Consider the following 23959-nt stretch of genomic DNA (forward strand, 5'->3'; position numbering starts at 1 on the left):
TATATCTCATGATACTTTCTGTACGACTATTCGTACTGCACTATTTATTTGAACTAAAGGCGCGAATATATTAGTTGTTGCTCATATGTATGGCACTTATACTATTCTCTGATCCGATTATATATGTCATAAATTTTTTAAGCAATAAAACTAGTACCATTAGTCAGTATACAGTCATCAAATAACTTCATTCAATTGCACTTCTCTCTCATACACATATTCTATTTCGTTACTGATTCGTTTAAACTTCTATTTAAGAGATATATTAAAATAGTTGTATACAATATTCAAATTTGATTAATTTTTTTGAATATAATTATTTACTAAATGTTAAATAATAGAAAAAAACATAAGTAATGAAAATTTATAAGTAAAAAAATTTACAATAGAAAATTTTAGGGAATTTTAATTAATATTTTTTTTTAGACAAAAATTAACTAAAAATTTAAGTTTTTAATGTTTACTTAATATCTTAGAATTTTTTTATGTTATTGAATCACAATTTAGTATTTGGATGAGATAGCATCTTTAAAATATTATATATATATATATATATATATATATATAATATATATATATATATATATATATATATATATATATATAAAATATATATAATTATTGTCAACCGGTTTAATATGTTATGTGATTCTTGATTATGATATTTAAATAATTCTTAGGAGAATTAATTAAATGCTACAGGAATATTCTTTTTTATATTGTTTTTGTTTGACAGCAATTCGAGTGAACAAATTAGATCCCTGCACTTTTCTAAACTTCGGGTTAACAGGCTATCCATCTATACTTAAGCGTGAGCGCACATTGTACTATACGCACGATGCATACATTTAAATGTTTATCCAAGGCCATTACTTACTGACACATCAACATATTGCTGTTAACATATTACTTTAAAACAATAGCTTGTGCGTCTTATAAAATTTCTAATTCACAATATCTATAAGATTAGATTTCTATGTTTCAAACTTTAAAGTTTAAAAATGACACGAATTATATTTATATAAGTAAAATTTTTGCAAAATATCCAATAAAATAAATAATTATAAATCATACCTTTTAAATGTAAATGAAATATATTTTAAAAAATATATTATATATTTTCGTGAATAGAATATTATACAAGCAGAATAGTATGATTCCTTGCTACGTTGACCTCATTTCTCACTTGACCTTAATATCATACAAGGTACTTCAAGTCGATCTATAGAATATTTCCATTCTATATTAAATATTTTGGAAACTGTATAATATATATATAAACAAAAAATATTTATAATTGTTATCATTTTTTATATAAATAAATGATAATTCAAATCCAAAATGTTTTTATTTTAATTATAATTACGTACTCAATTATTTTGTATTCTACCGCTTAAAAGTTAATAGCTTAAATTGCATATCGCATGCTTACACCATATTCAGATTCATAATTTTATTATAAAAAATATTAAAATATTTAATTTTAATAACAAATTATATTTGTTTATTTATATTTTTGATTTTTTTTATTAATTTTAGACTTAATATTTTTTAATACATCTTTTATATTATATTCATAGACATTAATTTGACTAGAAAGTAATTTAATGAAAACATAACCTTCTTCTAAGTTTTAAATAATACGTGTATTATCTTTGGATTAATTACATATTACGTAATATGATTTGATATCTTTATAATTATACATCTTATGATATTAAAGTATTTTATAAATTTACATTGTTATTCTATGCTTATACTTCATAATGGATAACAGTGTTGAAATACAAGTTAAAGTTTTATTTTTCGCTAAAGCAAGAGAAATAACAGGGAAAAAAGAATGGTATATTGTTGTTCCACAAAAATTATCATATACTGATTTGGTAGATAAAATAATAACTCATTTTAATTTAGAAAATATTCGTGATACTTTAATCCTAGCAGTGAACGAAGAATTTGTTCCCTTAAATAGCACATTAATACTTTCGCAAAAAGACGAAATTGCTGTTATTCCACCACTTAGTGGAGGTTTGACTTTGCCATATGTTATATGAATTAATATTAATAATTAGTGTAAAAAAAATATAACCTAAATATTTTTAGGTTAGAATGGGTACTACAAAAGATATCGTGAAATTGCAACAAGAAGAGTTAAATATTGGATATATAATTGATTTAGTAACTGCATCTAATTGTGGAGCTGTATCAAATTTTATTGGTATTACTCGTGATAATTTTGATAATAAAAGGGTATTTATCTATTTAAATTTTTATTTATAAATCTAGAGATATATCACTCATATATATGTTTTTCAGGTTTTAAAATTAGAATACGAAGCATATGAACCAATGGCATTAAAAGAAATGAATAATATATGTTCAAAAATTCGTTCTCAATGGAATGTTCATCATATTGCTATATATCACCGTTTAGGAGAAGTACCAGTATCTAAAGCAAGTGTAGTAATTGCAATTTCATCTCCTCATAGAGAAGAATCATTAAAAGCTGTTGAATATGCTATTAATGCATTAAAGTCATCTGTTCCAATTTGGAAAAAAGAAATATACGATACACAAGAAATGCAATGGAAAGAAAACAAAGAATGTGCCTGGTCAAATAGTAAATAATATTTTTATGTTATAATGTTTTTAAAAAACATTTTAAGATAAGAAATAAAAAAATTCTGTAAAATTTTTTAAAATTTTAAATAAATTTATTAAATTGTATAAAATTTATATAAATTATGTTATATATATTGCAATTATGTTATATATATTGCAAAATTGTTAAAATTTGTAGAAGATTTGAAAATAAGATTTATATTAGATATATTAAAATATTAATAAATTATTAATTATAGTTTGTAATTTTACAATTATATTTACCTAATTTGTGATTTTTATTTATATTGTTATATAAATATATTGTTATATATTGTTATTTTTTAATTATATCAAAAAATTGAATATTCTAATATATATTCAAAAATATTATATATATATTTATTCATTAAGTATTGTTTTGTACAGTTCATAATGCAATTGATTTTGAAGAATCAGAAAATATTGCAATAACAAATGAAGTAATAGAGACAACAGTAGAATATGATAGTGAAGAAGAAGAAGAAAAAGAAGAATCTAAAATAATAATTGATCCAAATCTTGTTCAAATTCGCGCTTCGTCGAATGAATTAAATCATAGAATATCAGCTTTTATTGAACGAAAACGTCAACAAGTAAATATTGTGAATGTACAAGAATTTTGTTGTCACAGGTTAATTAGTTATAAAATATTCACAAAAGAATATAATATTAAATGCTTCATAATATTGTAATTTAATCTTATTATATTTTAGAGATCAAAATGATGAGAATGAAGATTCTTGTGCAAGAGTTGATGCCATTCTTATTAGAAGAAAAGATTCAAAAAGTCATGTAAAAGGTAATTAAAACAATATTTGTATTTGCATCAATTAATAATATAATTTTTAAATTTAAAATGTTTTTAGTGCATAGAGTACTTAATACATGGGGACCGCAAACGGTAGATCAACATGTTTTACATAAAGTTACAATGTCGGGAGCAAATCAAACAAATAATTATTCATCGGTATTAGATGAAAGAATTTCAACTACTGAAAAAATTCTTGGAATAAATCGACCTGTTCCCAAAGATGTTTATGAAAGGCTTAAAAATATTGAAGATAGAATATTATATTTAGAAGGCATATCTCCTGAATATAAGAATCTTTGGGTAAAATTTTAATTAGATATTATTAAATTCTAGAAATATATAATAATAAAATAATGTAATAATAATAATTTTTTATCTTCAATCAATTATAGAAAGCAGAAGATATGAATAATCTTAAAGGAACATTTAAACCAATTAGAAAAAGGGTAAATATTATATTGTTTATATTATCTTTCAAATTGCATAATTTTTCACAAAAATTACTATAAAATAATTTCAGACATATTCCATGGCAGAACTTGATTCAAAATTGCATGAATTAGAAGATAAATATGCCAAAAGAGCAAAATAATGATTTATAAAAATTGTATAATATCAACTATTTATTTGCATATAATTATATTTTTAAAATAAACAATGTACTTTATATATAAGCAAAATTTATAATTTAATTTCTATTACTATAAAGAATGATTAATAATAATTAATAAATGTTAAATCATAATTTATATCGCAATTAAATCATCAATGATTATAAATTCTATGTGTGGCGCATAAAAGTACAGGCATATCAAAAGATGAGGTTAAGTTTTTGTCAATTAGATAGAAACTTTTGTTTGGATATGTACTTACATTAGTTCGTGTTTCGGTTAATAGAGGCAGTCTTCGTCGTGCTGCCATACGGTATGGCTGCGCTTTGTCGAAGTTTTCTCTTTATTCCGATATTTGAACTAAATTATTAATAGTAATGTGTTATTCATTCAAAAGTTCATAAAAATATTGCTGTATTTTTGAATGCTAAGTGAGTATCATCATACAATTTTTTAAAATACATGTATTTTATTATATTTGTTGAACACGCGGCTAGCACGTCGTCTGCCAGGGTGACAAGCATCCTTTTTCCTCTCAGCTGAGTTTATGGACCATTAGTTGGTTCTATATTTTTTGTTTTTGTCTATTTCTATTTGTTTTGACATATCATTTTTTTCATTTTTTATTATTATATATTGTCACATTGATCGATGGTGTTAAACCGAACAAATTACAATTTGAATGTAGAATAAGCATTTTTACTTTTCAATGAATTTTTTGATTTTTGGCCATCTTGGAGATTTTCGGATTACGGAATAATTTTTTCACTTTACAATAATCGATGAAACTTGTCTAAATGTCATCCGCTTCTTTATTTTTTCTGTCGGAAAATATCATTTATTTTTACATCTTACACAATCTATTTTTGTTCTGGCACATGGTTTCTTCTAACAGTTTTCTTAAGTGTTATCGAAATAAAACATTTCTAACGTAAATTTAGCTATAGTAATAATATTAATCAAAGAGAGAATACTTACTTATGAAACAAACAATTTTAAATAATTAGATTTTTAAAACAAGATGTATACTTCTTTAAATGTTTTAATAAAATAGAAATTAGTGAATGGAAATGATAAATCAAATTTATTTACTAAATCTAAATATTAAAAAAAAGTATCCGTTTCTTCGAAGTATTTAAGTAATTTAATCGGTTTGAATTTTTTATATATTTTATATATGCAAATTAAATAAATAATTATTATATAATATAATTATTCTATAATATAATATATATAATATTCAATAAATTATTCTATAATTACGACTTTTTTAAAATTTATCGTAGTAACCGTATTCTTTCTTACAATATAATTATAAAAGTGTTTGTGGATAATGTAGATACATAGAAGTGTATAAGATTTGTATCTTGATTTAGCATGCAATAGTTGAAAAGAGAAAATTGTGTCGAGAGCGTAATCGGGACGGAAAGAATTCGGAAACGTAAAAACTTAGTTTTAACGAATTAATGTATTATATATTATTATGTTTTAATATCTTGTTTTTTCTTTCTTTATTTCTCAAGAAATTTAATCGAACCTATTTGAGATTCGCCATAAGGGAAATCTTTTTTGCAGAACTTTTTTCGTACATTGAAACCGATTAAAACAACAATCGATGGGAATCGAATGTTAGTCGTCCGATACTGAATTGTTCGCGAAGATTCACTGTTAAAAGACAGACTAATCTGCTGTGCGGTTAAACGATTTTAATTGAAACGAAACGTGGCGAAAACAATTGTTTGCGCAACAAGATTTCGATTTGTTGTACTGTGTATCTTGATGGAAATTATTTTGCGCGGATCATTTTATTTTTTTTTTTTTCTTTTTTTATATATATAAATATAAGTTTTTAAATCATTTTCATAGATTCAATAATTTTTTCAGACTCGATAAAATTTGCCGTTTTTTAAATAATTTATCTATGGAGATGGGAATCCCCGGAAAATTTCCGATTCTTTGATGTACGTTACTGCAATTTTTATCTCAAGACTTCTTCAAGTGACAAAAGTAAATGTCCCGAGGCGATTGGAGACCTCGTTTGCTTCTACCTTAAATTTGTAAGGAAGCTTTCTTTCACAGGTAAAATTCCTTAGATTGATCTTTTCATAAATTTCCCATAAATTACCATAAATTTCGAAACTGTACACATACATATTCTACGCTATGCGCGTGCAATTACATTTAGAATGTTAACGCGCACATAATTTTCTCTAAAAGTAGGTACTTATTGGAACAAAACAATGCAATTTAAGTGGATTTCAACACACAATATCGTACGAAGTAACGTATATAGTACTGTGCAATTTTTCGTTTATACAAATATTGTATAGAAAAAATAAGGAATATGATTTCTTTTAATCACGATACGCAAGAAAACATAATATTTATTTTATAAGTGGCGTAATACGTTTCATTTAACTTTATATAAACAGAATTTCAATAACGTTGTTAAGAATAGAATATATTCTCTGAAAGAATTAAATAGAAATTTAATATTTACGGAACGATTAAACAAGATATTGGGGTTAAATAAGAAATTGTAATACTTGGAGAAGTTACACTTTTGTTTTTTCTTTTGACGGTTGGCTGATTTACTCTTTCTTTGATTTCCACGCGACTTGTTTCAGTCTTGTAACTAGATATGACTCAGAAGGATAATGAAAAGAAAGTTATTTCCGAGATTATTATCTTTCAAAATGTATATATGATAATTTTTTAGAATATAGTGCCTATATGTGATATATATAATTTTTATCATGATCATTATCATTATTTTGATTATAAGAAAGAAAAGAAAACTATATATGTTATGATATAGAAAATTATATAATATATATATATGATTATATGCATATCATGGCCACTCAATGAAATATATGATGAAACAATCTCAAATGTTCATCTTATCATGAAAAATGATGTTACATACATGACTTTGTTACGTGTTTATTATCTTAGTACAGTTCCACGAGTTGACAAATTTTAAAAAACAAGTGTCACCCTTCACTATAAAAAATGTAAAACATTTTACTTGAAAAAACATCATAACAATTCTCTTTAGTATATACAAACAAGTTTTTAACTATCTATATTCTGAAATTCTGAATATACATATTATATTATATATTCTTGAGCATCGTTTCAATTACTATTACATAGATACAAGAAGAGAATTTAAAGCAATTTAAAAACAATTAGAGCTTGTTCGAGAATAATTACATTCTTTTCAATTTCAAGAGAAAGTCTTTCGAAATCGCCAAATTCCAACTTGTAGTTATCTTTAAATGCTACCTAAATTCAACTACCTGAAAAGGTACAAAAGATATGGTAGCAAAATATCACGGTTTTATTTTTACAGATGTCGGTCAGAGATTAAACGTAAGATTTGCACTGCTTGCAACTCTTATTTTTTTCTTATTAGGATTCATGTTATATAATTAAAAATTAAAATTTGTTACATTTACATAAATTTATAAATCGCATCAAGCATTAATAAAAAGAAAAAAAAATAAAAGACTCGATAATGATCAATGAATTGAAACGATATTAATTGTCCACCGCGAGAAGCATAGTTTCACCGATGTCTTCTGGATCGATGATGTAACGAAACGATGTACCGTTTGTTACTTCCGGGCCAGTCGATGGCCAAATGGAGAGGACACGGCCGGTTAAAGGCCGTTTACACGATTCCTAGCCCGCAGAGCACTTTGTTACCTGAGCTATCGGAAATAACCTGTTGGCGGTCCCATGAATGAGTGGGTGGATCATGTCTATATCTCGCGACCTATCGTGATCATTGGCCGCGATCAGGATGCACAACATTTGCATAGATAACCCGTAAGCTCGAAAACGGCCGCCTATTCCTTCTCGCGATCGTGATTCGCCTGATTTCGCGTGTGATCGATAGTGTGTTGTTCGACGTCGTCGTGAAAGGAACTGATCAACGTATATAAGCGTTTTCTTTTCTCGATTTTCTTGCTTCGTGGATTGGATGATCGGTTTATATCGAAGTGGTTTACATAGATGAATATAGAAAGAAATTCGTATTTTCTTTTTTTTTTTTCTTTTTCTGAATAACAATCGTATTTGAGTGAAGTGAATAAGATTTCTGTAAGTATTAAATTGTAAATCTTTTCTAATTAATAGCTAATAGTTATTTTCTTTTTTCTTCTTTCTTCGTATATATATATCGTATAAACTCGATCGAAGAAGAATAATTACTCGAAGAAAGCAAAAAAAATGTTAATTACTAGCCGCTACTAATTTCGATAAAAAGATATCAAAGCGTTCGATCGCGACTCTGTTTAAACCGAAGCATAGGAAATCGATGATTCATTTAATAGATGTTCGAAATTATCACAGCAGGCTAGATTGAAACTCTTTAGAGCCTATCCTACCTAATTGAGAATCGTTGGAATTTTTGTAAAGGCATATCGTGCCGGAAATGATTACCAATCTTCGATCTTTGCAATTCGTGGAACGATCGTTCCGCTCGGCTGGTTGCCTTTAAAGAATCCGACCCGATCTGATTGATTAGCTCATAAAAACGGCGATTTAATGGTTAACAACAGCGACAATTCAATGATTTGATTAATATTTCTTCCCGCAAACACCTCGTAGCCAGGATCAAACGTTGCCCATCCGCGGTTAATCCATCCTACCATTTTAGATGTAATTACATCTACTCAATGAAGATTCCATTTCAAAGAATTATTACTTACTGGCGTAACACACTCGATTGCCTTCACTGTAATTTCCTTTTGTATAATTCAAAGAAAATTTTTTATCGTTTGTTTGTTTGTTTTTTTCTTTTTTTTTTTTTCCTTTTCAATTCAATAAAACTAACTAATTCCGTTGCGTTTCGAATTATGAAAAAAAGAATCCATCACATTAGAATTTCGTTGCACGCTATAAAAACAAATCAATCTTCTTCGACTCGTTTAATTTCAATCAAAATTCAATTTCTCTGATGTAACGTAAAATTGATCAAATTGACAATATCAATTATCAATGTTCCTATGCAAACTCAAACGTATGATACTTCGATAAATATATATATATATATAAGTATTGATAATATTATTGATAGCGTGCAAGCTGCTTCAGAATTGGATAAGCGATATGGCAAAAATTTGGAAAGATAAGAAAATATATCAAGAATCGGTCATTCATCGAATCTAATCAATTGAAACATATTATTAATTATTCTCAGATATAAGAATCGTTTTCTAATTTAGGAATCTCTTCCTATATTTTTATCCAACTATCTTTCAACGATTGACCAATAGGGATCGGAGATACAGTAGATCGAAAAATAGACGATCTTCTCTTCTCTTAAGAAAGTACATTTCTTTCCACCTTCGTTCTTGACTCGTACATTCAAGAATACCAGGAGTCTACCCTCTGTGTTATCGCGTCATTACCGAGAGAAGCACGTCTCGCACCTCCTCGCAACTTAATTGCAAGCTCGTTGCTCGCTAATTGCGCAATTCGTCCAACATTTAAACACGCGTTACCCCCATTTTCCTTTGGGAGGGTAAATTTTTAGGTCATGACTCCATCGATCCGAAAGTTGAAGGTGCATCACGCTTGACCTACACTTCCTCTCTTATTTACTTTATCCTGAAAGATAGATCTTGGATCCGATCCGAATTTATTGGACCATGAGAACCTTCGAATGAAAAAAAAGAAGAAGAAGAAGAAAAAAAAAAGACCGTCGGATTAATAGACGATGCACGTATTAGAAAGGCGTACACGCTTGTTGTTTCGTTCGGAACACGCTAGGTATTACAAGAAGTTATCGAGCATAGTAAATTAGTAGGGATTTCAAGGATGTAACAAACACGTGTAAGGCTATGAGGGTAAATGCTAGGTTTAAAGGTCGGGCGAAATCTGGGTATAAGTGCTACGTGTATTTTAAAATAAAAAAAGAAGTTTAGATAAATATATGCCCTACGATCCATTTTTAAAGAAATAATGGCACGGTAAATAAATTCAAGGATATAAATATCTATACAACAAGTGTTTTATAAACAAGTTCTAAAGTACGAAATTTATCTTTAAAGAAATAGAATACGATTCGATTTCACATCTGGATGGAATTTTGTATCTCGTGTTCGAAAAATCACGCGGAAAAAGTGATTAATCGTGTTTAATAATTATTCGTGGCACCGGTCGAATTAAAAAAAAAAAAAATCGCGTTACGTATTGATCATTTTAAACTTTCATCGTTTATTTTATCACTTCATAAATATGAAAATGACGGGTTTCAATGACTAATCAATACGTGGAAGTAAAGTTTTAATATTCTTTATGCAGCGAAGAATTCTTCTTGTGCAAATGAAGAATTCCGCGTGTCACATGTGGCTTATGTAAAGTTTCTCATAATAAATCGCCGCTCGTTAACGATTTTCATGTGTGTACGGTTGCGTGAACGAGGCGAAGAAAAGGGAAAAAGAAAGTACGTACGCGTTTCAACGAACGAAACCACTTCCTAATAACGCGCCTCCTCCGTTGTGCGAACAATACGTATGCCATTCGAGTGTTGCCGCGTGCAAATCAAAAACCAGTCCAATCGATACGTCTCTCTCTCTCTCTCTCTCTTCTCTTCAAATCATGAGGGAAGTTACCACTGCGGGTTAAGAGTAACCGCAGTTGGCTAACCAATCGTTATATATATATATGTATATGTATGTATATACCGCTCTCTATGATGATCCAATGTGTTTTTTTTTAATGACGAAACATGCGCTTATTGTGCAAGATAACAAGATAAGGCATATAATAAGGTAATAAAAGTATGGTAACAAGGTAATAAAATTTGCATGAAAATTAAATATGTATATTCCATTTCGTAATATAAAAATTTTTGTTTGAACGAAAATGTCAAACCGACTTCGATAATTTTCTTGCTTAAGTTTAAACCGATAATTAACCGTGTTGTAACGTCAAAGAAGAGAAGGAGAGAGAGAGAGAGAGAAAAAAAGGAAAGATCTGCGATATTTAATTGCTAATCGTTCTCACAGCTCGATTATATAATACGCGATAATATATTTTGTTATATAGAGCGATGGCCGTTAACAAACGGAAGTCTACCGTTTAAGAAATTGCTATCTTCAGAAATTCTACTACGTTTCGCGACTTGCCTCGCGTAGACGTAGACGGAACTTCCGCAAATTACCCGTAAAATATTATTGTGGATCCCGCCAACACCCGCCCGATAAACCGTGACCATTAACGGGTATATGTTAGTAGTGCTCTATGCAAATGATTATGGAACAGGAAGTAACGGGTCGACGAACCAAGATCCCTAACATTTTAACCGGAACTTGTTATACCGTTTGCGTAATGGATATCGATCGACACGACGTTCCCCGCGCGTGGTGGATCGCGTGCTGTGGATCTCGCGACAATTTGAGAGAAAGTTTGATTTTAATTATCTGTCGAAAATGGAGACTAACAATATCCATTAATCGGGGATTTTTCCCCGTATCGTTAACAATTCACTTAATTGAATATATCCAATCAGTTAGTGATCAGTTTGAACAAGCGTGAATAATGTTTTTCTTCTTCCTCCTCCTCTTCTTCCTCTTCTTTTCGAGAGATAAATTTACCCTTGGGAATTATTGGCGACGAACTTTTTCTCTCTCTCTTTCTCTCATGCATATATAATTTTCTTTCTTCTCTCTAATTTTCACTTACATTATAATTAGTCGAATAAACGTTTGACAAAACGTCTGGCCCGTCATTCAGAACTCATTAACCTCGTATTAACCTCGCTCCAAGCTTTCCATTTGATCTATCGTTTAAAGCTCACGGAAGCTTACCACCCCTCGCGTCGGCTGGCATTTGCACGCGGATCGACCCACATAGATCGCCTCTAGATTGCACTCTGAGCCTAGATTGTTGTAGGGCGATCAAGATAGAGAGAAAAAAAGAAAAAATCTTTTCAAGTAACCAAATACACTTGTATATATATACATATATATATATATATACATGTATTTGTACAATACAACGGCATGATTACATATACATTCTGGAAGGAATATCGTGAAACGCGAATATTCTCCTCTCGTCTTCATGGTATTCTTCTCATCGTTCCTCGCGTCGCTTCTTTATTCTTCTCGAACGATATTTCGAAGCGTGGTATAAGGAGAAAAGAGATTCAGCTTCTCTCAAGACCTCTCTCGATTAAGTGTTCCTTCTATCGGTGATGGAAAGTTTATGGATCGATCGATTCGCATCGATCAGCAGGATGTCGTTGTGGAGGTAGCTGATCAGGGCCGTGCAAACCCGATCTGCCCGTTTCGTGACAAAGTAGTACAAGGGCGCCCAACTTTTCACTCCTATATACATCGAGCAGATCGTCTCCCGATCTGTCTCGCTGATCTGCCTCGCGTACTTGATGAACGTGCAGAACTGCGATTTCGTGGCCGGGGCGTAGACGGATCTCAGACGTGGCCCTATGTCGCCCAACAGCCGATAGAACTTCCGGCCGCGGAATCTGCTCCCCAGTATATTGATCGTGTGCAAATTACGGCACCTCTCCAGTATGCGGATCAGGTAGCCCGAGCGTAGATACAATTTCGACGTGGAACCTGCGGGAGAAAGTTTTCATGATAGGATTCCCCGATTGTATATATACTTACGCATAATTCTTCCGTTTAAATACGCCGTGTATTTTTCTTTCTCTCTTTCTTTTTTCCCTGTTAATTTTCTCTTAATGAATAAAATGTACGCACGTATGTAGATGTATGCAAAATTGTACGCGTTGTGTTTCGCGCCCCACTTCGTTAGCCATTGAAATAGCATGCAAACACCGGTGAACGGTGGTATCCTCGGCGGATAAATGTTGTTGCTTAGAAATTTATCGTCGCGGAATCGATTAAACCGACGGAACGACGGCGTGGAATGTTAAAAGAGAAACTGATTATGAAAAACATGGATTGCATTCCCCACCGCGTGAGAGGAATTCGCATGTATCTTGGTTAATAATTGAATCGATTATTCGAATGGTGAAGGGAAGCTTAACGCGGAAGAGAAGTGTAAAACGTGCGATTTATTCGAACGGTATATATATATATATATCTTCCGAGCTCATCTTTTTTTTTTCTTTTTCTTTTTTTTTTTTTCCCTCTCCCGCACTGCAGACGAATTCAATGAAACGTGTTTGGAATACTAATTACGTCAAAGCCGCGGTAAACACGGTTGCCAGGTCAAACAGCGCACATTCTATCCCGACGTGAATCATACGCGAACGCCCCGCGAATCGATCGAAATTTTCCACCCCCTCGTGTGACTGCGTGATAGTCATCGTCGCCCGACCAAGGAAGAAGATAAAAAGGGGCAACGAAATGGACGACAAAGGGAGGAGAGGAGATGTCTAAAAGCTTACTTTGCAGTGAGGAACGCGGCAAAAGAAGGCTGGAATGCGCCATTAGGAAATAGTAACTACAGAGGCGCGTTCTCTCTCTTTTTTTTTCTTTTTCTTTTTTTGCTTGACACGTAGCCAAACTATTCTCTCTTTCTCCATTTTTATTCCATTTTTCGACCGTATTTTTTCCCGATTTTCATAATGACGAACTCGGTATATTTGGATATATAGGAAGAGGGAAAAAGAAAAAAAAGAAAGAAAAGGAGAATATAAAAAGATTTCAGCCGGGCAGAGTTTTTTGAACCCAAGCCAAAGCGAGTCCTCCGCATCACTCCTCTCAACTTTGTCGATACAGGTCCGCGTGAGGTCGAGAGACGAGGAAAAACTTAATTAAAGGAAAGAGAGGGAAAAAAAGAAAGAAGCTGACGATGAGATAGAGAGAATATAAAACCTGTGCAATTAGAAACGTGGAGTTCTTCTAATTTTTTGTTCGTCAGCGAGATCTGCCGCAAGATCTCGTCGCAATCCGCTCTGACACTTATACTGAACTTCTTCAGCAGCGGCATCCTCTTCAGCTCCTTAATCACCTCAGCTGTATCTTGTTCGTTGTTCGTCACCTGGGAATATGTACACAAATTTGAGTGAATAATGAAAATTTTTAACATGTAATCTTTTTCCTCTTCTTTTCTTCTTAAATCGGTTGACGATTCTAATCGATATTGATACATATATATATGTATATATACCTCGTAAGTTCGCCATAAAAATGGATCATATGCGAGCCGGTTGAAAAACAGGGACACGTGACTGATGGCGTAAAGGTCCTTGTAGGAGAGATAGGAGAAAATTTCGAAGATGATCTCCACCGGTAAGGACACGATTCTTGGGATCGGAAACGATATCGGAACCACGGTCTGTGAGTCGCACTTGTTACCAATCCTGGTACGCTTCCTAATGGGCTCTCGAGTAATTGCAAGCTCGTCCATTCTCGTTGCGTTTCCATTTCTGGCATTGGTACGCGCGCGTGCTCTCACATTGTCTCTCGATAGGCTGTCGTGAATAATTTCTCCGGGCACGATGATCAATAATTATCGTTTATTGCTAATTTTTTTTCTTTTGCGAAGGTTACCGCATTAAGACGCCGTATGAAAAAGACTAGGAATTTTGACATCTGTCAGATACGTCCTGTCGCTTTTGTTTTGTTCTCAACAAATTATATTTTGTGGTTATCGAATGCGCGGCTCGTTGCAAATTTCGTATTTTCTTTTTTATCGTTCTCCCACTTGCCGTGCGGCAATGGATAGACAGATCTTTGGAGATGAAATTTAAATTAATTATAATGTGATATTTATGTATCTATATCCGATGTAGATGATCTTTGTCGAACGAACGAACTCGTAAAAGGAATAAAATTCCGTCCTCGTTGTTATGCGTACCACGCCGATCACGAAAATCATGATAGTGACTCATGCAGCGACCATGCCTCTGTCACCTGCTTTTCATTCCAGTTAATGGCAAGGGATACCGTAATAAAGCGATAAATTCCAATTTTTTTTTGGTAAGAAACCTCGAGTATACGTGCGTGCGTTTTAATGATCACATGTCGTGCATATGTAATACACGAAACATATGCTCTGAGAATTTTGTCTTTGATGATATTCCGTTCTATTTAAAGATCCGTTTTAATTACTTTTTTTTCTTGCAATGCTGTTCAATTGTTAGGGACTTTTAAAAAAATAATATATATATATATATATATATATATATATATATATATGATAAAATTGGTAGAAAAAGTCTGTTATACATTATAAGATATACAATATAATAATAATAATAATAATAATATTGTAAAATAAGTTTCAAGATCGATTAAATTTTTTTTCTCATAGGATGTTACATTTTTTATTCGATACCATTATAACCGGTTTTGAAACGAGTTCAACGTCTCGCAAACTCGAGATCGCTCAAGATCCGAATAGCATAATAAAATAATTTTGAACGTTTATCTTGTATCGTTACACTTCGATAAAAATACAAGAAGAAAAGGCGGGAGTTATTCGAAGAAACATCTCTAGGCAGTCGGCTCTTTGAATAATGAAACGAATTCATTTATAAAACGATGAACGCATTCGAAGAAAGATCGATCGAATTGATCGGGATGGCATTCGAACATTTCACAGATAGAATGTCAACGCTATTCAAAGCGTAGGACGATCTTCCGACACGTTATTTTCGAGATATAATTATGACATATAACGTCCGCATAACTTGACAAATAGTTGCAATGTCTCGAATAGACTCGAATCATTTCGTCTTTAATTTTTTTTTCATAGTGTACCTTGATCTGATTACCTACATAAAGTAAGCAAGTCTGGCAAGAATCAAGGTACAGGCTACATTGCGGTTATATTTGTTGCCCATTGACATTCCAGTGGTAGAAGAGCAAAGTGCATGGTAACGCAGGAATCTTGAAAATCGATTGTCTGTCTATAAGCACTAAACTTTCAAACGAATATAATAAGTGTAATTCTTTATTTATTTAAAAAATAATCTTCCGTATGATAGCGTTAGAATTAACGCAAATTTCATACGACGGATTTATACATTTGATAATATTTGTAAAATAAGATGAATAAATTATCTATATAGTGTATATAATAACCGTTCGACTCATTCGTTTATCCATTCTGTCGGTTTGTTGAATGTCAGTTAACGTGGCCGTAAAAGTTTGTCTCGTTGGCTTTCGCTCGTTCCCACACGATCTATTGACGTTTCTGTCAATGCGCGCGATAACATGTTTGTGAATCCCACGAAACGAAACAATGAGAAACTACGCGAATACTCTCTCCTTAATATGTTATTTTTTTACGCGCCATTGCTAATGAGACTGACATTATTTATCTTGACATGGATAAAAATGTATTTTATTAAATTTTATTTCGAATTTACGATTGAAAGTAAAATAAATTCTTACTTGAAAATTACAGATATTATGTTGTCTCAAATGAAAACCAATTCTACTAGAAAGCTGGAAGGAAAACGACCGAAAGAACTAATGTCGTCTTCCAGTCTTTCCGGTATGTCACAATTATCGAACAGCAGTGAAGAGACTTTGGAACCTCTTGTGCATAAGCCGCACAAATTGGAAACGACAGAAAGGTAAGTCGGCTAAAAATTTAAATATTTTATTAAAAAAATATAATATTCCTTTTTGTCAAAATTTGACATATATTTTAATTAAACTTTTAATTGGAAATTATTTCGTATTTTTTATTATAAATATATAAAAAATAAAATTCACTAATCATAATTCAAGAAAAAATTAGATTTAACTTTAATGATTTTAAATATACTAAAATAGATTATCCGATTTCTATTTTACCGACATCTGATAAATTCGAGGGCGCTATATTCTAAGAGAGAAATTTTTGCAAGAATAATACAGGAATAATGTAGATTGTATCTGTCACTTGAAGTTTTTATCAATTTTATTAATAATATTTTTAATATTTTAATATTTATATTAATAATATCTAATTCTAATTAAATTAAAATACTTATATTAATAATTAAATTATACATGCAATAGTTTGTAAAATATATTTTATAGCACAACGAAAGACGCGAGTCCACAAAACAACGAATGGCTATTAAGTGGACCAAGTGGGAACAAGTCTATTTTACGTTTCAAGTAAGTTTAATTCCTTTATGATTTACATATAATATACAAAATACAATGCAATAATTATATTTCTTGCAGAGTATAATCTTTAATATTTTCTTTTTTTTTTACCGTTTTCTTAGATGTTCTGCATTAGCAACTCCTCCGAAAGAACCTCCCGCGAAAATATTGCACATGACCTATAAAATTTTTCAAACGGACACTAAACTTATTAATCTTTTGCTGCAATCACACGGCTTAACAGAGGTAAGTTATAAAAAAAAACAATTCAAATTTATTTTCAAAAAATTATTTATTTTCAGTACATATGTACTAAGAAAATCAAGTCATTCGTTTATAACAGAAATTAATTTTTTGTTTTTTTCTTTCTTTCTTTCTTTTTTTTTTATTTTTTTTATTTTTTTATTTTTTTTTTTTATTTTTAAGTACTCATTAATATACAAGTTGTGAGAATAGTGATACAACTTATATTTAAGACAAATACATTTTTTATATATTTTATCATGACACTTGTTTACTGGCATAATTTTCTTTAATTAAATTTTTAATTTAACAATTATATTTTGTGATATAAAAAATCGTATATATTTCGTATTATATATTTTGATTTATTTGTTAATAATATTACTGTAATGTAAGTTACTATATATAATATGAAATAGTTTTCTACATATAGTTTTTTTTATTTAATATTTAATATGTTATTATTGAATATTATTTTAGTAGTTATCGTAATGTAACGAAATATATAATTATACGAGAAAATCGAATCAAAGTTCAGTAAATAAAACAAAAATGTATTTTTAAAAAAATTCTAAGATGACCAATTACTGTTACGAGTTGCATTTAAATTTACATTCGTTTAATTATATAATAAACATTTCTTTCCATTTATTCAAATATAAATTGTCTTATATTTATTAAAATTATTTTTAATACTGACAATTTTACAGTCTATTAAAGTATAACAGATTTAAACAGCAGCCAATTGTGTCATGGACAAAATTTTTAAAAAATTAATTTTATCGTAAATTTTTTAAAAATCTGTTACTGAATACAATTACCACAAAACCAATGAGCTCCTGGACATAAATCCACATCTAAATTTGCGCGAGTAAGTGTTGTTCTTAACATCCTTACACCTTCACAATCTAAACCCCAATTTGCCAAATTTCCAATCTTTTTCAGTCTTTTACAATTTGTAAACATGTTAAGGACAGTAGTTGCAGATACTTTACTGGCCTCATATATATAAAAACACGTTAGATTTTGTACTAAACTATTTTCACATTTATCAGACTTTCTTGGATTTCTATGTTTGTTTGATACACTCAATAATTTTTCCAAATGTTCATTAGTGAGATCAAAACAACTATGAACATGTAATGCTGTTAATTCTGGTGCTAATGAAAGAAGTTTTGTAATAGCAACAGCACTCACTATACGTCCTAATTGAATTTTTTTCAAATATTTTAATGGAGGAGGATCAACACCTTCTGTCCAAATTATGTTTGACCCATCATTAGTAAATGTTCTAAGATTAGAACAACTACTAAGAACTTCTTTCAAATCAACTTGAATAGGATTTTCATTTTGAGTTATTCTGAGATTAAGTTCACGTAAATTGTGACCATTAGTGCGAAGATAATCATAAAAACCATCCAACCATTCTCTTTGAGGTGGTATACTGTGTACACTCAGGGAAGTAACATAGGGAAATAGTCTCAAAGCTTCAGGAGGATGATGAGGCTCAGAAATGTGTAATTTTTCTACTCTTGGACAAGCCTGTGCCAAAAGTTCCAAACGAACTGGAGTAGTTCTGCTACTTCTTGCTTGAGTTAGACTAAATGGAGTTTTAAATCCAATAAGTCCTTTATTCATTATTTCCACTACTCTTCCCATGTGACTATATTCTGCTAGAGATTCCAATCGTGGAACATGTACCAAAGCTAAAAGTACTCCTGCACTGGTAACACCAGTATTAGCAACATTAAGTACTCTAAGTGTGTCACAGAGAAAGTTTCTGCTTTCATAGTATTCTAATAATACCCCTTGTTTTTCCTTCTTTTCTGATTTAGAATTTTTCATTTTCAATTTTGAAAGTAATGTTTTTAAACGAGACCAACTAGTAGGCTCTTGCATAGCAGTATGAGGTACTTTATCTCGAAGTTCTACTTGTAACAGTAATTGTTTCAATCCTATGTCTGTTACTTGTCTTGAACAAGCTACATCCAAATGCACAAGTTTTGGACAGGCTTTTCCCACCACTTGAAGCACTGCATCACTGGCTATATTACGAAGAGTTAAACTCATTAAATTTTTCATATTTAAAAGTGCACATCTTAATAATTTGCAATCTAATCTTAATAAAGCAGAACGAGCCAATTCTAAAGATTCAAGTCCAATTCCTTCTGATGCAAGCAGTTTTAATAATGATGTTTGATGACTACATCCATAATAACAACAAAGATTCACTTTTAATTGCTTTATATCATGCCCAAGAAGAAGAGCTAAAAGATATAAAGGAGCTGGGCCAGAAATTAAAGTTGATCCATCAGATGCAGGTCCATATAACATTTTTGAAGTTTCTTCAATAACTTGAGATCTTAAACGTGCTGGCAAGGCATTAATATAATATGGTCTTATGGTCTGCTTTGCATATGCCAATACTTGTGCAGCGGATGATTCTTGTGAAAGCACCTGCAGCCTTCGGCACGTCCCGTCGAGTTGTTGACACACACGTCCCAAACTAAGCCCCTCTAGGGAATTAGGCTGACGGTGGCCAGGCATCTTCTCTTGTTCATTCACTATAATATTATATACATTATTTAATATAATATAATAATATGAAAATTATTTCAATATTTATATTTTAAATAAGAACAATTGTATATTATTAATTATATATACAATATTAAAATTTGACTTCTAGTTATTGGAATTAGTGAAATTTGCAAACAAAGAATTTAATATATATTAATTAATATATGAAATTTATTAACTTTTTTCTTGTGTATTATGAAATATTTTAATCATAAATATTCAAATAGATTTAATTATAAAGTTATAAAAAAATATTCATATACATTATAAAAAATTATTTTTTTTAGATACTAGATATTAATTGTATGTGTGATAGGTAATATAAGATCAATGTTATAATTTTGAGGTTAACTATGTTTGAATCACAGTATAATAATTGTTTTTTTTACTTTACAAGTTCCTAGTTTAATATGAATATCACGATCATATTATTAGGATAAAATCATCTGAAGAAAACATTCTATATAAACAACTTTCCTGTATAATTATGAAGCGAAAAATCGTTGCTACTATCCCCACAAACTTTCATGGCAGAACGCGCCGACGCTTTTTCTCCTCATTGTTCGACTATTGTTCATTGTAAATTCAAAAAATTATCATTTTTTTATTTTTTTGGTAAATCTAAATATTTTAAATCTGTATTATAAAAGATGTTTTTACACTACTATTTTCTATTTTTTTTTTTTTTGATAACAAACAAATGAATATATAATTTTAATTTACAATTTTCTAGTTTTGAAAAAAGAATAGATAATCAAAACATTTAAATAAATGATTCTTTTATTCTAAAATAAAAATAAAATTTTAATTTAATAGTAAAAATAAATATTCTATTTTATATTTAATTAACTAAATAAAATTTGATATGTATTTGTCTCTCCTTCACGATTTTATGTATCACAATAATATATCAATCAGGAAAATTAGAAAATGTGCTTTGTTCTAAAAATATTACACCATATTATAATTTATACGAATATATTTTTTTATATATCATTATATATTATGTGAACAAATCGATTATTTTCAAACTTCATCATCAGCTTTTTCTGTTAATTTAGGAAGAATATTAATTCATTGTTTATGTAATTAATCGTTATTTCTTGGCAATATAATTAATTAAATTATAATTTAATATATCATTCTTCTATTGAAAGTGCCTTTTCTTTTACATTGCATAGATAAGATGAAATACTAATTTAATTCAAATTCGATTCCGAATTTTAATTCATCATACAAGATAATAATATCGTAGAATTAAATCGTCGATAAAGTGATTTCTATAGTAATACATCATTCATACGATTATTTTTCTCTGCTATTATCACACTAACATCTTTATTTCAATCGATTTCTATTCTGTACATAAACGATGTTCGTCTAAGCAATTATCAAAGACCTGTTGCGAGAGTGACAGAAAGGTGGCATCGATGCATGCTATAATTGCGAAAACGTTGGAGAACGGTCCGCGAGCAGCAAGGTTTCACGCGACCTCTTGTTAATTAACTAACGCCTCGTGTACCGTAATGCAATTTTGCGAGTCGTCACAGATAGCTATCTGTATTCACGCACAAACGAAATCAGAAGAAATATATTAAACGTTAAATTTATAGAATAAATATTATAATGGAAACAATTACGAAAAATCATAAATGAAAGAAAAAAAACAAGACTAGAAATTCGCTATTATATAACTTGACTAAAAAATATTAGATTTAGATTAAAAGTAAATATTACAATTGTATCGTACTTAAACTTGACCTAGACTTAGCTATTGTTTGACCTAGACCAAATCACGCGGCAAAAACATATCTTAGATTTTACATGGAAATAATTACTCATGCAAATAGAAACATATGCAAATCGCATTCAATTCATTCTGATTGGATAATACTTGAGATCGAATTATTGAAATCTAATCGGTTTCTTCGATATTTTATTTTTTATTATTATGTCGTAAGTCATATATTTGGGTAATACGAATATTATCCTCAAAGTTTCAAATCAATTTCGTAAAAGCCGCCAATCGGACAACCAGATAAAAATTCGCGTGATGCACATGACGCGATTAACATCGAAATCCGAACAATATGTAAATACAGTGTGTCGTTCACACGTTCGGTTACATAAAGGCAAACACGACCGAATCTGACATACCGCTGCGACACTTTCACTGGACCATTTTTTTTTTCGTTCATTCTACTTGCGAGCAATCGACGCTACTTTCTAGTAACGGTATTAAAACGGCTTGACACTCAATGTTCACATTTCTACATCACTGAACTAATTGGAAATTTACTTATACTTAATGATATTCGATCATTGGTTTTCTTGATTCAATGTAATATTTTTTTTAATCGATTTAAACAACGTGTTGCACAAATAACTAATGAGTAACGCGTAGTCGAGTATGTTACCCACGTGTCACCGCATCAACAAGATCCAAACAAAACTTTCAACTATAAACTCATGTACGTTTTAAAAGAACGTACGCTTTTCTTCGTAAGTAATCGTTATAGCAAAAAAAAAAAAAAAAAAAAAAAATTAGAATGATCGTTTATTTCAAGTGAATATTTTTCAATTGAAATTTCGATCGAATCTTTTTCCCATTTCGTATTCCCAACCGATCCAAATTCAGTGTTCAACAGTTGCGTATACGTTTCTAAAAGCAGCGCAAAATCTCTGGCATAGGTTGCCCTTTTAATCATATAACACGCTTTTAATTATATCTTTCACGAAACCATCAAATACCTTTTAACTCTCCTCTCGATTCTTTCAATACGAACGAACCGAATTAAAAGTAGTTTTAACCAGATAAACGGTAGTAAAAAAAAAATCATAAAGGAAGAGGACGAGTAAAAGAGCGGAATATCTTCTTCGCAACAGTATCGAATAACGCCACGATGCCTCATCGCCCCTCGAAATATTATAATTCATGAAAGAAGCGAATAACTGCGAGCTCGTAAAGTATTGATCGTAATTCCCTGTTTATCTCTTCTCTTCGTACTCGATTCTTCGTGAAAAATTAAGCTCTGTTTTGCGACGAAATTTTAAGTCGAAAATAAAAAGAGATCGAGAAGTTAGGTCGGTTGTTAATAAGAAATGGCGAGTGATTGATCACAGTCCAGAAAGAGAAAGAAAGAGAGAGAGAGAGAAGAGAGAGAAAAAGAGAGAGAGAGAAAAGGAAAAGAATGGTATCGCGTCAGGTGCCTACCTTGAAACAAGCAAGTCCCCTACGGGTGTCTCCTGAGCGGCGGCTCGTGCTAGACTGCCGCCGCTACGAAATCGCATGCGTCTGCTGGCTGATGCGGACTCGGTTCTCGACTCGGCTCGGCCCGCGACCTCGTCGTCCGGCTTTTCGCTTGCCCACTACACTCACGATGCTACACACTTCTCCATCCATTCTGGGCCTGAGTAAGTAGTCGAGCCGCCAACTCTCGGTCCCTCGTCGTTTCATAGTTGCCTTAAAATATGCTACATTATTTATTTATCGACATCGGCCGGATAACGATTACAGGATATCTCGCGCAGCGGCGTGCGTTGTACTCTGCTTGCGAGTATATGCGTTTCGCGTTTATCGTGAAAAATATCGATTTTCCGGTGGAAAGCGCGTTGTTCTATCGTCCTCGTCCTTTTTTTGAAATACAATTTCGCGTTGCGCGGTTGGTATGAAATCGTGTCGAACTTCATATCGATATTACGTATATACGCCAAAGATACGGAACGCGAAAGAAAATATTTATTCGTACTTTTTCACGATTATGAAACAATCGAGGAAATATATATAATTTCGTAATATCGAATAATTTTTTTTTTTTTTTTTTAAAGTAACATTCATTTCAATTGTTGGCAAATTCGTCGCGATTTATAATTGGTGATTGGAAAGCGCGTTAATTGCCAGTCATTCGCCTCTGCGCTGCGGGTCATCGGGCGATCTCGCCCCGTACCCTCCTCCCGAGGTATTACACGCGGTGTCGGTGTCATCGACGTTCCAGAGGATCGGTCTCATA

General features: G+C 30.9%; 5 protein-coding genes across 11 annotated transcripts in view; 3 read left to right on the forward strand and 2 right to left on the reverse strand.

Moving 5' to 3' along the window:
• The first annotated feature begins 1638 nt into the window (after positions 1 to 1638).
• Positions 1639 to 2255, forward strand: LOC113218772 (molybdopterin synthase sulfur carrier subunit). The gene is made up of 2 exons (XM_026440718.1): positions 1639 to 2028; positions 2104 to 2255. Exons 1-2 carry the CDS (start codon positions 1767 to 1769, stop codon positions 2106 to 2108), a joined length of 267 nt encoding a protein of 88 aa, XP_026296503.1. The 5' UTR covers positions 1639 to 1766; the 3' UTR covers positions 2109 to 2255.
• LOC414033 (molybdopterin synthase catalytic subunit) lies at positions 2110 to 4046 on the forward strand. Its single transcript, XM_026440880.1, has 7 exons — positions 2110 to 2202; positions 2317 to 2620; positions 3031 to 3274; positions 3357 to 3442; positions 3510 to 3754; positions 3847 to 3900; positions 3975 to 4046. Exons 1-7 carry the CDS (start codon positions 2110 to 2112, stop codon positions 4044 to 4046), a joined length of 1098 nt encoding a protein of 365 aa, XP_026296665.1.
• A 295-nt stretch (positions 4047 to 4341) lies between these two features.
• LOC414032 (tubulin polyglutamylase TTLL5) overlaps positions 4342 to 23959 on the forward strand; it is a 29562-nt gene continuing 9944 nt past the window's right edge. For 3 of the 6 annotated variants that reach the window (XM_006564760.3, XM_397468.7, XM_006564757.3), the window contains exons 1-4: positions 4342 to 4496; positions 16432 to 16603; positions 17055 to 17135; positions 17249 to 17372. In XM_006564760.3, the coding sequence (XP_006564823.1) occupies positions 4490 to 4496; positions 16432 to 16603; positions 17055 to 17135; positions 17249 to 17372 (384 nt within the window). In that variant the 5' untranslated portion in view covers positions 4342 to 4489. Of the gene's footprint in view, positions 4497 to 5949; positions 6145 to 7560; positions 8176 to 16431; positions 16604 to 17054; positions 17136 to 17248; positions 17373 to 23229; positions 23364 to 23959 lie in introns of those variants that run through there. The other 3 variants (XM_006564758.3, XM_006564759.3, XM_026440716.1) reach the window with 3 other exon arrangements.
• LOC102654470 lies at positions 12027 to 15159 on the reverse strand. Its single transcript, XM_026440717.1, has 3 exons — positions 14188 to 15159; positions 13893 to 14058; positions 12027 to 12665 (listed from the first exon to the last, which is right to left on the reverse strand). The coding sequence occupies exons 1-3, from the start codon at positions 14425 to 14427 to the stop codon at positions 12259 to 12261; spliced, it is 813 nt and encodes a 270-aa protein (XP_026296502.1). The 5' UTR covers positions 14428 to 15159; the 3' UTR covers positions 12027 to 12258.
• On the reverse strand, positions 17400 to 23301 carry LOC100578106. 2 transcript variants are annotated; one of them, XM_003250484.4, is made up of 2 exons: positions 23164 to 23301; positions 17400 to 19933 (listed from the first exon to the last, which is right to left on the reverse strand). In XM_003250484.4, the coding sequence occupies exon 2, from the start codon at positions 19914 to 19916 to the stop codon at positions 18174 to 18176; it is 1743 nt and encodes a 580-aa protein (XP_003250532.1). In that variant the 5' UTR covers positions 19917 to 19933; positions 23164 to 23301; the 3' UTR covers positions 17400 to 18173. The 2 variants fall into 2 exon arrangements, with proteins under 2 accessions (XP_003250532.1, XP_006564825.1); XM_006564762.3 differs by lacking the exon at positions 23164 to 23301 and adding an exon at positions 20427 to 20529.

Source organism: Apis mellifera, linkage group LG5 (genome assembly GCF_003254395.2).
Source record: "Apis mellifera strain DH4 linkage group LG5, Amel_HAv3.1, whole genome shotgun sequence".
Taxonomy (NCBI): domain Eukaryota; kingdom Metazoa; phylum Arthropoda; class Insecta; order Hymenoptera; family Apidae; genus Apis; species Apis mellifera.